Source organism: Ptychodera flava, chromosome 18 (genome assembly GCF_041260155.1).
Source record: "Ptychodera flava strain L36383 chromosome 18, AS_Pfla_20210202, whole genome shotgun sequence".
Taxonomy (NCBI): Eukaryota; Metazoa; Hemichordata; class Enteropneusta; family Ptychoderidae; genus Ptychodera; species Ptychodera flava.
Window position 1 is genome coordinate 17,466,189 of NC_091945.1, and position 16,809 is coordinate 17,482,997.

General features: G+C 35.2%; 1 protein-coding gene across 5 annotated transcripts in view; it reads right to left on the bottom strand.

Annotated features, from left to right (window-relative positions):
- The window catches only part of LOC139117039 (uncharacterized), a 66,046-nt gene that overhangs the window by 4,602 nt on the left and 44,635 nt on the right, over nt 1-16,809 (bottom strand). For all 5 annotated transcript variants that reach the window (XM_070679855.1, XM_070679852.1, XM_070679856.1 and 2 more), the window contains exons 7-16: nt 10,922-10,951; nt 10,564-10,605; nt 10,102-10,175; nt 7,795-7,881; nt 6,796-6,855; nt 5,850-5,945; nt 5,041-5,142; nt 4,277-4,381; nt 2,754-2,891; nt 1,722-1,814 (exon numbers count right to left, since the gene is read on the bottom strand). In XM_070679855.1, the coding sequence (XP_070535956.1) occupies nt 1,722-1,814; nt 2,754-2,891; nt 4,277-4,381; nt 5,041-5,142; nt 5,850-5,945; nt 6,796-6,855; nt 7,795-7,881; nt 10,102-10,175; nt 10,564-10,605; nt 10,922-10,951 (827 nt within the window). The remainder of the gene's footprint in view (nt 1-1,721; nt 1,815-2,753; nt 2,892-4,276; nt 4,382-5,040; nt 5,143-5,849; nt 5,946-6,795; nt 6,856-7,794; nt 7,882-10,101; nt 10,176-10,563; nt 10,606-10,921; nt 10,952-16,809) is intronic.

A 16,809-nucleotide genomic window follows, 5' to 3' on the forward strand; every position in this document is an offset into this window, starting at 1 on the left:
CAATGCTAAAGCAATATAAGCTCAACATCTGTACCAAGTTTCATGAAATTTGATGAACCATTTCTCGCCAGTTCAGCTTAATTACGAAAATTCATTAAATGTGCAAATCAGCAGTTAATTGACATGACACTTCTACATATCTTTGCATGCTATAACACTACTGGAAGATCAACATCTGTTCCATGTTTCATCAAATTTTGACATAGCACTTCTAGCCATATCATACTAATTATGAAAGTTCATCAAAGATGCAAATTAGCAATCAATTGACATGATACTGCTTAATCTCTTCGCACAGTATCACAGTACTGAAAGATAAACATCTGTACCAAGTTTCATCAAATTTAATGCAGTATTTATAGCCCACTAATTACAAAAGTTCAATAAATATGCAAATTAGCAATTAATTTGAATGACACTGATAAATGTCTTTATTCAAATGGTAAAGCAATGTGAGCTAAAAATTTTTACCAAGTTTCATGAAATTTGATGAATAATTTCTTAACATATCAGTCTAATTACAAAAATTTATTAAATGTGCAAATCGGCAGTTTATTAACATTACATCACCAAAAGATCAACATCTGTGCCACGTTTCATCAAATTTGATGCAACATTTCTAGACATATCATACTAATTACAAAAATCCATCAAATATGCAAATTAACATTTAATTGACATGATAAAGCTTAATGTCTTCATACAGTATTACAGTACTGAGTTCTCAACATCTGTACCATGTTTCATCAGATTTCATGCAGTGGTTCTGGAGCTAGATAGCCCACTAATTAGCAAAGTTCATTAAATATGCAAATTAGCACTTGATTCGCATGACACTGCTAAGTTTCTTTGTAAACTTATTTGAGACTATATGCTTAAGATCTATATTCTTTAACCTGAGTGGACAGTATTGCTGGTGGATATTTACTTGTCCCCGAGTCTGTCTGATAGCTCAGTAAAAAGCTTCGTGCTTTTCCGATTACTATATGTGTGTGTACTGTGTTTGTGTGTGTACTGTGTCTGTGTGTCGTCTGCTCCGCGCACACCGTGTTGTTCGGTCGCGCACAGAATTGCAACATCTAAGTCGGTTACTGTGACCAACTCTTTTGGGTTGGAAGCAGTGGCCGACTGGTTTTGTGTGAGGCCTATCAGCTAGGCGATGTTGCCGTGAGTGTGTGGGGGTTCGAATCCCGTTTGGGTTATGGTAAAAAATTTATTTCATCAAATTTGCTCCAGTATTTCTAAACATATCAGCCTAATTACAAATATTCATCAAATATGCAGGTTAGCAATTAATTGATGCAATACTGACTGTGTGCTATCAGAGTTGTGCGTGACAAACATCGTTACAAAGTTTCATCAAATTTAGTGCAGTTGTTCTAGAAACAGAGCTCTTTTAAAAAAATCATTGTCAATGACATAGTCCCTTCTTTTTCAATATAATGGCCGTCACATGGCCATATTGGATTGGATCGCAAAACAAACTGACGTGCATATGTATGACATAAGGAGTAATCCTTGTACCAAGTTTGAATGAAATCGCTCCAGACATATCTGAGATATCTGTGTGAACGAACGGATGGACAGACAGACGCACGCATGCACAGACATGACCAAACCTATAAATCCCCCCGAACAGTGTCCATGGGGACTAAAAACAAATGAAATACAGAATCAAGGCCATATTTTCACTTTGAAGTATAAAAAATGTCATAGATTACCTCAGCATAGTCCATTGGTTTCTTCAGTTTATCTAACAAATACGAAATATCATCATCAGCATACATGTAATCTTTCAATTCAACAGGCATTTGCTGAAAAAAAGAGGGAAATACTACGTAAAAAAAGTTGTATTGTTTTTGTATTGATAACAGAATTCTAAACTCATTACAACCACACAGATAATCATACAATGGTTCACAAGTTTGAATTCACAAATCATGACATGACTCCATCCATGTCTTGACACTTGATTTGAAGAGAAAAAAAATTACATTTTACTTTCACGTATAATGACAAACATTGACTTGACATTGGTTTTGACCCTTCAAGTACACTAGGCCAACATTGACTTGTCATTGGTTTGGACCCTTCAAGTACACTAGGCCATCATTGACTTGTCATTGGTTTGGACCCTTCAGGTACACTAGGCCATCATTGACTTGACATTGGTTTGGACCCTTCAAGTACACTAGGCCAACATTGACTTGTCATTGGTTTGAACCCTAAAGGTATACAACACTGACTTACCATTGGTTTAGACCTGGACAGGTACAAAAACCAACATTGACTTTAGCAGTGGTTTGGACCCTGAAGGTATGACCGTCACCACTGATTTACTTTGATTTGAACCGCTCAGGTACACCAACATTGGTTTAGACTGTTCAAGTACAAATGCTAACATTGACCTATCATTGGTTCAGACCCTGAAGGTATGACCACCAACATTGATTTACTGATATTTGAACCTCTCAGGTGATTATGCCAACATTAACCTAACACTGATTTCATTCAGGTACAAAAGCAAACACTCACTTTACAATTGGCTTGGACCCTTCTGGTACTGTACGCTAACTTTGACTTATCATTGGTTTTGACCCTGAAGGTATGACTCACTTGACTTACTTTGATTTTAACCTCTCAAGTATGCTAACATTGACTTTTTATTGGTTTGAAAACTTAAGATATGAAGACACACATTGATTATTCATTGATTTGAACCTCTCAGGAATGAATGCAAAACCCTGACTTACCATTGGTTTGGACCCTTCGGGCATAGAGGCCTTCCTTGACAGGTATAAGATCAGTGAACCAACGACTTTCAGATTTCGTGATGTCCTGGCATCTGGTGTCTGTTTTATCAATCCATAGTCTACTGGTCTAACAAACAGCTAGAAGAAAATGAAAAAATATTAAACACATTGTGAGAGAGATCTGCATCAAATTTCATCATCAAAATTATTAAATATATTTTGATTACGGATACCAACTTGTCACTTTCCACCTCTCTCCTGTCAGTCTCTATTTTGCAAGAGACAGATTTGCTGATCAACTGCAATTTTACAATTACAATTTCAGACTTCCATTTTCAATTAACATGGTGGTCCAGCGTTGATGGTTACCATAGCATAAAGGGTATGCTGTCTCTACTCGGGTACCAAGAAGTCATTATCTGCTTTCAAATTGGCACAGCAAGTCAATTCTGTTAGGACAGATCCTATCTATGACACTTTACACACAGCTTCTGGGGTAGCAGGCTTCACTCGGGTATCATAACCCACATTAAATTGCACAGGGAACATGAAAAGCACATCATGACATTGTCCTCTACGACACCTGCTTGTGTATTCCTATCACCCTTTCAAGTCATTCCTTGGTTGGATCAATTTTTTCAAAAGGAATTCCGGGTAATTATTACTACAAGCCAAAAGCACTACAGTCCATTGAAGTCAAGGTGGCTTTGATTTAAGAGCTTTATACAGCGCTAGAATTTATTTCTTGAACTGTCCATGGCAACCAATTTACAAGCAACTTCCATATTAAATCACCATTGCTTGTTCACTGCTTTCCATTAACTGCCCTTTATGGCTAACCACTGACTTACATACAAACTAATTGACAGGTTTCAATTGCTTTACATTGACTAACCGCACTTTCTCGCTGATTCTATTTATTAATCAACGTTTCTTGTGAAAGGCAGGAAGCCAACAAATAATACTGGAATTCCAAATTCAATTTGTACCTTTGGTATGTAAATAATGTTGAACTCAAAGACAGCACAAATATATTACCATGGTTCATAAATTACATACCTATGCACTGAAACCTGTTTGAAAATATGAATATCAATTTAATTCATGTGGTAATAATTTGAACCCTCAAGAAAAATAATCTAATTATATATGATCAGAATAGACATCAGCCCATATATAGATAGCCTCTTTGTATTTTTCTAAGTTGTTTGTGTAATAAATTATTTTTCAAAGCTCATCACCTTGCTTTTCATAAAAGATTATTGTCGACTTCCAAAATATTCTTATTCCTTGAATTGTATACATATCTTACTTGAATGGAATTTCTGTGAATTATTTTCTTTCACAAAAATGGTTAAAAAACCTATTAAGAGTGACATTTAATCTTTTAAGAAAATGTCGTCCATAAATGCATTGAACATTTCAAAATGCAAGAGCAACTGGAGAAACCTATTCCTTGACATGGTTTCTGAACTATTCCTACGCACGGGCTCTAGGTTTCTGAAGTAGATGATTGTACTTACAGTGGCAACTAAACTCCTTGCAAAGAACAGCATCACCAACATCATGTACGCTTTCTGGTCAGTCATGTTCATGTTGCGACCAACTTGATCAAAGTCCAGGAGTTGCTAAAGGAAAAGAACACAATTGATCACTTATGAATGTGTTCATTTTGTAGCCGGAATTCACACAACCTTTTGGAAGTCTATTTTCCCTGAAGATGGCCTTATCCATGGATACGGATAGCCTCTCTGTGGATCCTCTCCTTTCCTGGTCCTACTATCAACCATGATTTACAAACTATTTTGAAAATTTTTGAACGTACCGACTAATAGATTTTGGATCCTATTGATATAGTCATTATTTGTCATCTTAATTCACTCTTGAACCAAATTAATGCATTTTTTCCCAAAAAGGCAATTATTCATTTTCATTTGACCATACCGGTAGGTACATTCTGGACATTTTCCAGGGAAGTCAAAAGTGAACCAGTCTACATGGACAATGAAGTTGTAAGGCTAAAGTAAACATTTTGTGGAAATACATTCAGGCAAATTTTAGGAAACCCCTGCCAGCAGTGAAAGTTAACAAAATATGATGGTTAAGCACAAGGTGGTCCAAAGTTGCGAGTTTGTGATCTCCATTAAAACATTCAAACCCTAATAGAATCTGGTATGAACAAGCATCCTGTGGAAAAGACAGATCACATAATCACATCTTTCAGTATATAAATCGGAGATGTTTTCAGTGATGCAATTGGAGATTCAACGAATTTAATATCATTTACCATTTCTACTCCGTAAAAGTAACCACTTGGAAACTGCACCCCTTCTTGTATCATCTCGTAGACGGCTGCTTTCTTGTGAGTTCCAAGCACACCAGCTGCAGGCTGGACAAAACAGGGAAAACATATTCAATTATGTTCAATTTGACTTATTGATTGGCATTTGTGGAAATAGTGAGATCAAAAAAAGGAAAGGAAAATTTGTTTCTCATCTTTGACAACTTGCTGCATCAGCTAATTTTTTTCCTATGTTACATTAACCCTTTGAGCACCAAAGTCAATTTTTGTTGTATTTATAAAATACACCTCAGTCAATTTTTTCAGGATTTTTGCCCAAATTTTGATAAAAAACTTTAGCCAATAAAATGTAATGTCCATTTGGTCCAAAATTATCAAAAAAATTACGGAAAATTCACAAAAATTGGCAAAATGTTGCACTAAAATTTTGATGGGAAAAATTTCAGCACTCATACAGTCCTGGCAGTGAACTTCTTCTCAACTTGCTACCTGTCAGAATCACTGCTACATGTAAACATGCACACTATTTAGATGTTGGTAGTTGGATCTTGTGAACTAAAAAAAAGACTAAAAAATATGTGAGCTAAAAAAGAAAATGTCACCACATAACTTTTGTAAGAGATCTCTGACAAGCAACAAACTTACTACATTTGTTAGTTTTAGACGACATACATAAATCCATGCAGATACTGTGAAACAGTCTGTTCAATGCATAGATTTTATGTTATGAACTTTACTGTGTGACATGGGATGATGGATATAGAAAAGCAATAAGATATATCATACATACTCACCATAATTTCTGTTAGTTGATATGATAAATTTTCAATGATGTAAGTCAATTCTTGTATGATTTGTTTCTCATCGGCAGCACTGGTTTCTGACGTAATCTGTCAATAAATTGAAAACAAGTGTATCACTGATTTGGGAACCAGGATTTCAAACTGAGTACTGTGTTGTTTATCTTCAGAATGCACCTATGAAACAATTATTTCGATTCTCAAACTTTTCCAATACTGTATGTTTTTGGTTTACCACTTGTTGGGACTCATTTTGAATTTCATGGAGAAAAAAATTTTCACTGGCTTCTTTTTTACGTGAAATCTAAACTTTTCGTTGGCAGAGGGTTTGTGGCCATGTTGAATTTCAGCCATTGGTAAATATTAGTAATTTCTCTAGTACTAAATTTTGCAAGGTAACTCCCGTTTTTATTCCTGATTTCAAAAGGGAATGGTTTTAAAGTTTCCTTGAGAAAAGTTTGGACAGACATCTTTCAATATCAAGATGGTAACTACCTTAAGGTAGAACGCACCTCGGGGACACATATTCGGACTCTCAAATTTTTACAATTCTTTTCTGATATATATACCACTTGTGGGGGTTCATTTTAAAGCTCTTGGTATAAGAATATATTTCACAAGCCTAGATTTTCGAAATTTGAACAATTTTATTTTTCTTCATAGAGTTAACACAGGGATGGCGGCCATTTATGGCCATAAATCTTGGGTTATTTGATTCTCTAGTACCAAAATTTGCATGGTGATCCCCAATTTGGATTCTTGATTTTGAAAAAGAATGGTTGAAATATTCCTTGAGGAAAGTTTGAGCAAAAGTTTAAGTCTTTCACTTTCGAGGCGCATACTACCTTAATATCATACCGAAACCAATTTTTATAGTATTAGAAAACAGCTCTAGACTATATGCATGTATGCATGCTATATGCTGTCTGCTGATACTTACATAGAAGTCAACGTTTGTGTTCAGGATGTCCTCAAGAATACTGTGGACTTTTGTTTTTTCCTGTGAAATTAATAAGAAATTGATAAGTGGGATTGTTCAACAAACAATTCAAGATTCCAAGTCTACTGTCTCCGATTTATTACCTGTGGAAGAAATGATTGAGTATTGACATTCACAGAATGATATTTTTGATCAGATTTTGAGAGCATCTGACAAGACTATGATTATGAACATGATATGTTTTCATCCGGGAGTTACAGATTTTGGATGATTTTTCTAAAACTACTGAGTGATTACAATATTGAGGCACATAATACAGAAGACATTCATCGAATATATGCAGGACAGAGAGAAGAGTCTTTTGAGTAGACTTGTAGATGGTCAGAGAAGGCTGAGTATCTGATGTAGACTTGGTGGATGGAAGGAAAATTAGCAAAGAGCTTGGAATGATGGTTTGTTTGCAGTTACAGGTTTGTTATACTAAATATAACTGCACTCGTGTGACATCGGACACTGCTGCTTGAAATGCGGACAAATTTTAATGATCAGAGTTGCATGCATGGCTCCCGGGGCATGGCTGTTGTTGCAGCTTGTAGTCTGAGCCATAAATATGTCTTTCCCAGTGTTGACTGTAATATTGGTAGTTGCCTATATAGTTATATTTTCATCCTTCTTGTGTAAATAATTTCCAAAACTGTAATTTAAATTTGTGAACAAATATTTGTTGTTGTATGTGAATGAGAGAACAGTGAGGTATTTGCAAACAGCCCTGTACAGTGAGGGATAAAATTTGTACTACAATGAGAAGTCAGTCTGGATTACCTGGTTAATAATGATAACACAACTATTGTAGTTAGTTTAATTGAGAAAAGAAATTGCTCCCCTGACTGTTTTGCCTCCTTTCCCCAGCATCCAACTTTACCACAGAAAGGAATACCGCTGTACCCAAGTATTGCAGACGGAGGGTGAAAACTGGACACAACTCATGGTTTTACTTACATCTAAGAATATTCGATGCAAAGCTGAAACGGCTTCTTTCAACATGATACCAAACAAAAATACTTCTTTACTGTCTCCATGCTTTCTCTGCAGAACACGAAAAAAAATATAAATTATATGTCAAACTGAAAATGATCTATCGTATAAAATCTTACTCCTCAATAAATTCAAATTAAGCTGATCTGAAATACTGTCCAATACAATACTGAATAGTCTGCACACAGTGTGGTGGAAAATTGCTGTGTAACTACCGTACTTTAAGGGCCAGAAGCCGTAACTTTTAATTTTTTTCACAATTTTGTTTTTAATGCCACCTACAATTTCTTATTCTACTCTCAAAAGCATGTTAAAATACCCAGTATTCAGCTTGTCAACTCAGCCTGTACATGCGTAGACTGCATTGTTATTGTTGACAAGCTGAATACTGAGATACACAGTATTCAGCTTGTCAACTCAGCCTGTACATGTGTAGACTGCATTGTTATTGTTGACAAGCTGAATACTGAGATACACAGTATTCAGCTTGTCAACTCAGCCTGTACATGTGTAGACTGCATTGTTATTGTTGACAAGCTGAATACTGAGATACCCAGTATTCAGCTTGTCAACTCAGCCTGTACATGTGTAGACTGCATTGTTATTGTTGACAAGCTGAATACTGAGATACCCAGTATTCAGCTTGTCAACTCAGCCTGTACATGTGTAGACTGCATTGTTATTGTTGACAAGCTGAATACTGAGATACACAGTATTCAGCTTGTCAACTCAGCCTGTACATGTGTAGACTGCATTGTTATTGTTGACAAGCTGAATACTGAGATACCCAGTATTCAGCTTGTCAACTCAGCCTGTACATGTGTAGACTGCATTGTTATTGTGGACAAGCTGAATACTGAGATACCCAGTATTCAGCTTGTCAACTCAGCCTGTACATGTGTAGACTGCATTGTTATTGTTGACAAGCTGAATACTGAGATACACAGTATTCAGCTTGTCAACTCAGCCTGTACATGTGTAGACTGCATTGTTATTGTTGACAAGCTGAATACTGAGATACCCAGTATTCAGCTTGTATTCAGCTTGTCAACTCAGCCTGTACATGTGTAGACTGCATTGTTATTGTTGACAAGCTGAATACTGAGATACCCAGTATTCAGCTTGTCAACTCAGCCTGTACATGTGTAGACTGCATTGTTATTGTTGACAAGCTGAATACTGAGATACCCAGTATTCAGCTTGTCAACTCAGCCTGTACATGTGTAGACTGCATTGTTATTGTGGACAAGCTGAATACTGAGATACACAGTATTCAGCTTGTCAACTCAGCCTGTACATGTCTAGACTGCATTGTTATGTTGACAAGCTGAATACTGAGATACCCAGTATTCAGCTTGTCAACTCAGCCTGTACATGTGTAGACTGCATTGTTATTGTTGACAAGCTGAATACTGAGATACCCAGTATTCAGCTTGTCAACTCAGCCTGTACATGTGTAGACTGCATTGTTATTGTGGACAAGCTGAATACTGAGATACCCAGTATTCAGCTTGTCAACTCAGCCTGTACATGTGTAGACTGCATTGTTATTGTTGACAAGCTGAATACTGAGATACCCAGTATTCAGCTTGTCAACTCAGCCTGTACATGTGTAGACTGCATTGTTATTGTTGACAAGCTGAATACTGAGATACCCAGTATTCAGCTTGTCAACTCAGCCTGTACATGTGTAGACTGCATTGTTATTGTTGACAAGCTGAATACTGAGATACCCAGTATTCAGCTTGTCAACTCAGCCTGTACATGTGTAGACTGCATTGTTATTGTTGACAAGCTGAATACTGAGATACCCAGTATTCAGCTTGTCAACTCAGCCTGTACATGTGTAGACTGCATTGTTATTGTGGACAAGTGAATTCGGGTCCACAGTAGATTTCACACGTGACATGCTGTGCTGACAAATGCAATAGCAGGTGTTTCAAAATGCTTTTGGGGTAGAACACGAAACTTGCAGCCAACTTTACAAAACAAAAATAGAGAAGAAAATTGTCAACAGTTACAATATCTGTTCCTTTGACATTATGCGAAGAAATGGAAATGTTTGCTTATTAGGAAGTTGAAAAAAGAGGCAAATTCTTTGTTTCATATTTGCTTCCCCTGAAACTATTAATTCAAAACCAGAAAATGAAAATGTTACTGGTGGTAAAATACACACTGAACTATGGTACTGGCCTTTGTTAATTTGTAATTCTTTCCTCTAATTATGAGCCCACAATTCAATACTAGGAAAATGTGTAAAATTAAACTCACTTTAGCCGCTGCTCTCTTAGCTGCCACAGAAAACCATGACATATAGAATAGTTGACGAAGTTTCCGAACAGCCCCTGTGAACCAATAAAAATCAGTAATTTAATGTTTTGGAACACTCACCGATATACTCTGTATTTGAAACTGTGATGCAATTCTGTTGTTTAGGGGACTGATCGACATACACAGATGCTAGACAGACATTTCATTGTGAAAAATCGTGGACATATCAAAAGAGAAGCCCTTCCGTAGATCATACACTTTGAAAAATTAAAACTGCATGTTTTTGTCAAAATAGCCACTGCACGTCACTTATAATAAGACATTTTATGAAAAAAAGATTGCAAACTCTTTCCAGTCATTACTTGTTCTTGAGTATTTGCAATAACTAAATAAAATATTAATTCAACATCAATGTTTTGTGTTTTGTTACAGTTGTAAAAATAAATGTTCTGCTAAACTTACAATTGCCAGGAAACGGTATTTCCACTCTTCGCTTCTTTGGAGCTAAAATATCAAAAGTATAGAGGGTAGTGAGTGTAATTACGATACTTCTTCATGGCAATTACTTATGCTTGAAAAAAAATACGATTTCAAAATCAAGGAATGTCAAGCAATTTCATTATGGTCTTAAAATCCTGTTTTTGAAATTGCAAACTTTCCATCATACATATTTTACTGTATCTAACTTTAATCGAAGCCATGAGTTTTGCCAACAAGATCATTACTACACATGTTCATAGCTCATGCACAAAGAATCCAAATTTTGGAATGTTTTTCTGTAGTAACATGTAAATGCAGAAAGACAAAATGAACGTCTTACCTTCTGGTGTGACTGATTTCACTTTCTTCCCTGTGATCATCAGCGATAAATTAATGGAAAGGAGAAAAATACATATTTGACAGCCAAGGAATGTTTTCTCAAGACCAAATACTTTGCAATAAAAGGAAAATTTCACAGCAATCAACTTGGTTGAATGAATGAATGAATGAATCAACTAATTGAAAAATTCACATGAAAAGATCTGATTGTCTTTATCCAACGACTGAGCTGTACTGTATCTGGTTGTGCTGTGATGTACTGATTGTTCAGTTAGTGGTCATCTTATTATATCCTGGATACACTCCATTGTTAAGATCTGAGTGCTGATTGGCCAGAAGTTGAGATCCATTATTTTGATTGGCTAACTACTATTCATAAGTTTAGATTCAAAAAAATTTTGACCTCTGTTGCAATTGTTATGTATCAAGTTACAATCGATTGTTGAAAGCTGTGAGTTCTGATAGAAAACTAGAAGAGAACATATTTATTTCGACAGGAATGGAATGGTAAGATTTATACAATATTGAGTGGCAGTTACCATTTGAATAAATTATGGTGTTGTGCAAACCAATTTTAGTTAAAGGTTGCGTTCTGAATTGCTATTTTAAAATCATGATCAAATCGGGTAACTGAAAGCTGTGTTCCTATTGGCTGGGATGACCTTTAATACTGAATGGAGTGCCTTAAAGTGTAAAACTGCACACATTAATATGTCACCAAGTTGGAAAGTGTCTTTAATCAACAGTACAGATATTTAGTTATCACTTTTGCTTCTTCATTTTGAGTACTGTATTGCATAAGCAACATTATTAAATGTCATACATGTTTGAACAACCTGTGCTTTTTACAAATATGTTTAACTCTTGTAATGACATGGTTTTTTAGTGCTAAAGATTATGCAGGTGTTGAATAAATATAACTTCTGGAAAACATTGGTTGCTGAGAAATTAAATGAAATTGAATATAATCAGCAGATAACAAAATGCAAATATTACCATTGATTGCATAAATTTTAAATTTCATTTTTAACAGCCTCATGAACCATGGAAGTAAAACCACTCTATCTTAAGTGTTTGATTTGGACTGTTTTATTTGAATATAAGATTTTCTGATACATATGAAGTCATGCAAAACACGAAGGAGATTAACAGATCTATATTACCGTAATTAAATATGCTATGGTCATTTAAACCATAGACAGTAGTTTCTCTACTATCTATGATTTAACACTGCCAAAGTTTTATCACACAATGGTGCCATTATTTCTGCCAGGAAAGCTAAACATGTAATTTTAACTTCACCATTACACAACTTACAAATCAAGTGCAATTCTCCAATATCCATCACAAGGCACACCGCACTGTTTATATATTATCTGCATATTGTGTCTATTCCAATCTGGGAGCCAGGGCCAAGGAGAAGTGTTTCACATCAACACCATGCGTCAAATGATCCCTCTGGACTCATGTTGTTGAATAAATGCTAATGTGACAAGCTTGCAGTTATACCAGAGAAGTCCCTCTTTTGGTGAAGGGACTGTGATCAGACATATCCCTTTCATGATATGATTGTCAACAGATACGCCATCATTGAACCAAATTCTATCATGCGTCACCTCATGAATTCAATAATGACTTCAATTTTGAGATTTGTCAAGTTTCCTCGCCTATTAAAATTATCATTTGTCTGGATTGTCACGCCTGAACACGTTAGGCCAAATAATTAAATTTTTTGTTTTGCGTCCCCACCCGCTTAGGTTTTTTTAAGGTTTTCATGAAAAACACACACTCAGTGTATTTGAATAGGAAATTTTAGGACATAACCGCTTAGCCTTTCTGAACTAAAAATTTTGTTACAATTTTTTATTTGCTGCAATCAAATTACATTGTGTTAATTTCTTGTGTGTTTTTCAGCCGCTTAGACGCGTACCTTTTCCCATTTTGAGTGGACGCAAAACAAAGAATTTAATTATTTTGGCCTGAACACGTTACGTACAAGCAGAGAAATTCAGGCTACCCATGGCCACACCTGTGAGGCCGCAATGTGCTGAGTTACTTTATAACCCTTGACTTCAAGGTCAAAGGTCACTGACAGTTATTGATAGCTGTATTTACTAAAGTGGTTTCAGTCAACACTTTGAGCTGAAGTTGTCATTATTTACTTGTTACTAAGCAACAACACACCCACCTTCAGGTCAAAGGTTACTAGGATGAATACACAAGGCGTGTCACAGAATGATCTTTTTTAACAGTTTATTGGAGAATGCGAAGGCCTCTTCTCAATAGATAAATTTAACTGTTCAGTACCCTCAAAAAGAACAACTTGAAAAGGTAAACACTCAGAGAAACAAACATGTTTTTGCCTCTTGGAAACAAACAATACTCACCAAAAAGCTTCCTTTATCAGTGTCACTTTTTAAGTTTGTCATGACTGAGTTTATAGTTTGATAATTGTCTGTACATTATAATCTATATTGTTAAATTCGATAAAATTCAAGGTAATTCTGTTTTCAAAGATAATTCTTCAACCCTGCAAACCTCAATTTTGATGGACATTTGACATGGTAATGGAGAACTCAAAAATGTTTACAAAACCTCTGATCGATAAACATATCTTTTATTGACGAACGTATTTACAAAAACATTGACAGAAAATGTAAACAAAATGAGAAAATAAAAACAGTGCTATGTCAGCTACATGGTCAATTTGTACTATTTACTATGTAATGTATAATTTACTATGTACATGATAGTATTACTTCAATTATAACCATTGCTGGTGTGATTTTGTCATAAAAAATATACTGGGTGGTCATTTCAGTAGTTTGTGTTCTATACAAATGTGAATTTTTCAAGTGTGTACAGGTGTGTTTTTTCGCAAAGGAATATTAAAGCATTATAGTAATCTTTGGTGCATTGATTTGGACGTTTTTTCATAAACGTAAAAAAAATAAATAAATTGGTATTTAATCAAAGAATTTATGCATAATATTATCGTCAGTAAATAATATGTGTTTTTTGTTTCGATTTATGATAAAGTTTACAACTTGCTTTAGTGGGATAATCACAGGAAAGATAAACTTTTACAATCTTTCTTTTCTGACAAATGCAGAAAATTAGTGATATTACTTTAAAAATCTACGAATTGAATCCTTGATTTTTTGTTAAAGCTAAAATAATACTTTTTTAAGAAATTTAGTACTGGTTTGTTTTAGAGCTGAGTTTTGCTGTGAGTTCTTGTGAAAACACGACTGAGTTGATCTATCAAAAGACAGTGATTGCATATACTACTACTATCATTACAACGGAGAATGAAAATAAAGTCCGACGGAACAGAAAAGAAAAATTTATGATAAATATGATGACTGGCTAGTGGTTGTCTCATGCTTGTGTAATACGACTTTTAGGAGTATGGTTTGGTGCATTTTTGTCAACTACAGGAACGAATGCCATCCTACTCGATAATGCAAGTAACAGCATTTCTGAAGGGAGAATTTCTGACTATGTACACGGGTAAGGCCTTCTGCATCAAATTTGTGCCATTACACTTTCTATCTCTACATTTCAATGAGAAGGGGCATGTTTTTGAAAACTTTAAAAAACAAAAATAAATAAATAAAACCTCTCTTTGTTCATCCTCAACTGATTTTCCTGTGCTTGCAGCTGTAACTTTCAAGATTCACTTGAGTTCAAGGGTCAAAGGTCAGACTAAACCGCTGATATTTTTACTTTGACTTTGAGGCAAATTTTGGGTTTCAAGCAATTTCATGGAAAGGTTAAGGTCGGTGAGAAATAAAGGGAACTGAAACATCCATCTCTGAAATTTGGCTGTACATTAGATTATAACTGTTCATGAATATGTCTTACTGTTTTTTACTGTTGGAAATGTATGCTATTTTATTTACATAACTAAAATTGACTTTCATCAGTCCTAAAGATGTCATGTGTGTGAAATTGGTATAAAATGTCTATTTGTTTGCTCAACTTTTTGTACATGGTTTTCTGTCGGCTCATGACATCACTGCAGTAATATTCATGGATGAACTTTTGATATTGGCAAATACTTTTTTTGTCGTTTCTTAGAACTTACATGAAAACTGCACAGTCTGTTGCTATCCCATAGATTTATGATTCTCATGACTTTACTGTTTTGTTGGGTTTTTTGGAGTATATCTCTCTTCGCACTATGGCTCTTTTGTCCATGATTGTCTTTCTAAAACTGTATTTTCATGATTTTGTGACTCTCAGTTTACAACAGAATTTCAGCAAAAGGCGGAAAGAAATGTCTCATAGAAGACAGTACTGCTATTTCTGATGAAAGAAAGACATGGCTACTACATGGAATAAAAAAGTTGGTTTGGAACAGATGCTGTTGTGTCTGACTTATGGTTAAGTCTTGTTGGAACTGTTTCATACAATAGTCTTTCTGTAAAGAGCTTTGACAAATGTTTCACATTTGTCTCCTGTGGTTATCCGATGTGGATTGCTAGACGGAATTATGGATTTTTAATACACAGTTAACGGACAAAGTCGTCAGAAGAATCTGATTCATTTGAAAGAAAACGTTTCCTTTTTCCACCAAAGGTATTGAACCTTGAGTTCAAAACTTAAGTACTCTTTCAATATACAGCCTTGAAGTGAGGACAAATACATTCTGAGAATATTTTTTTCAAAAATTTCTTCGTTTTTTTTTTCGCTCCCTTTCTCCCACACTGCTTAGACAAGGCATGGTCTTCCTAGTAGTAGTAGCCGTAGTCTGCAAAACAAACAGAATTTGAACACAGTGAATATTCCGAAACGGCTGGGGCTAAAATTTTTACGGGACAGGTTTTTTTGTTTGTTTTATTACCACAGATGCCTTGTGTGAAGCAGTGTGGGGCAGTGCAACTTATGAGCGTTGGGTGCAGGGAGAGGGAGACAGAAGAGCGTACGTACGAAACGAAGAGATGGCTTATGTATCTGTCCTTACTACTGGCTGTGTCTCAAACAATCAACCTGTGTAGATTATAAAGGTCAGACCATTAGTAGCAACAATTATGCATCAGAATCTTTTCAGAAAATTCACACATTATTTCATAATTTTTTTGATCAAACAACTCCATACCTTTTCATGAGAACCTTTGCATAACCATGTATTTTTTTTGAGAGTTTATACTACAATATTTGATCGAAGATTATAGTTTCATTTTCTAGGTTACAGAAAATTATTTGGCAGTTTGGTTCATAATCTATTTTCCCGCCGTTTTTTCTATGCTAAGGTTAAGTCTATATACTTTCACCATATACTGCAGTGACATTTCAATACTTTTTGAAAAATTTCACCTTTTGGTTTTCATTTAGGGTAATTGTAAGTTCTTTCATTTATCACAGTGCTCAGTTGAATATTGTGACTAGATTTTCATCTTATTTTAATGAAGGAACAAGTCACAAAGCTTACCATGTCCTGCTTGAACTTCTAATATTAACAGTAAATTTGCTGAAATTATTGTGACCCAAAGTTTTGTGGCACATTTCTCGAGAGTCCCTCAGATTTTTCAATCAACCATTGTTAAATTTTAATAGCACGAGATTACTTTAGATACATTAGTCTGAAGATTATGTACTGTCTTCACTTAAAAGTCACCCGGCTTCACCAAGCCAGACAGCTTGGGGTCGTCAGGTACAAGGAACTCAGAGTTTATATCTACTCTACACAGTTTGTACAATGTTAATTTTTCACACGCAAGGAAATACATTTGGTATTAATCGTTGTTTAGTATTATACAATGTATGACACAGTGTAGTCAGTAGAAACAGACACACAAAGTGGTGTTTATATCGTGTCATTACTGTTATACTATACAACACAGCACAGCACAGCACACCAGAACAGTTAATAAAATATAACAC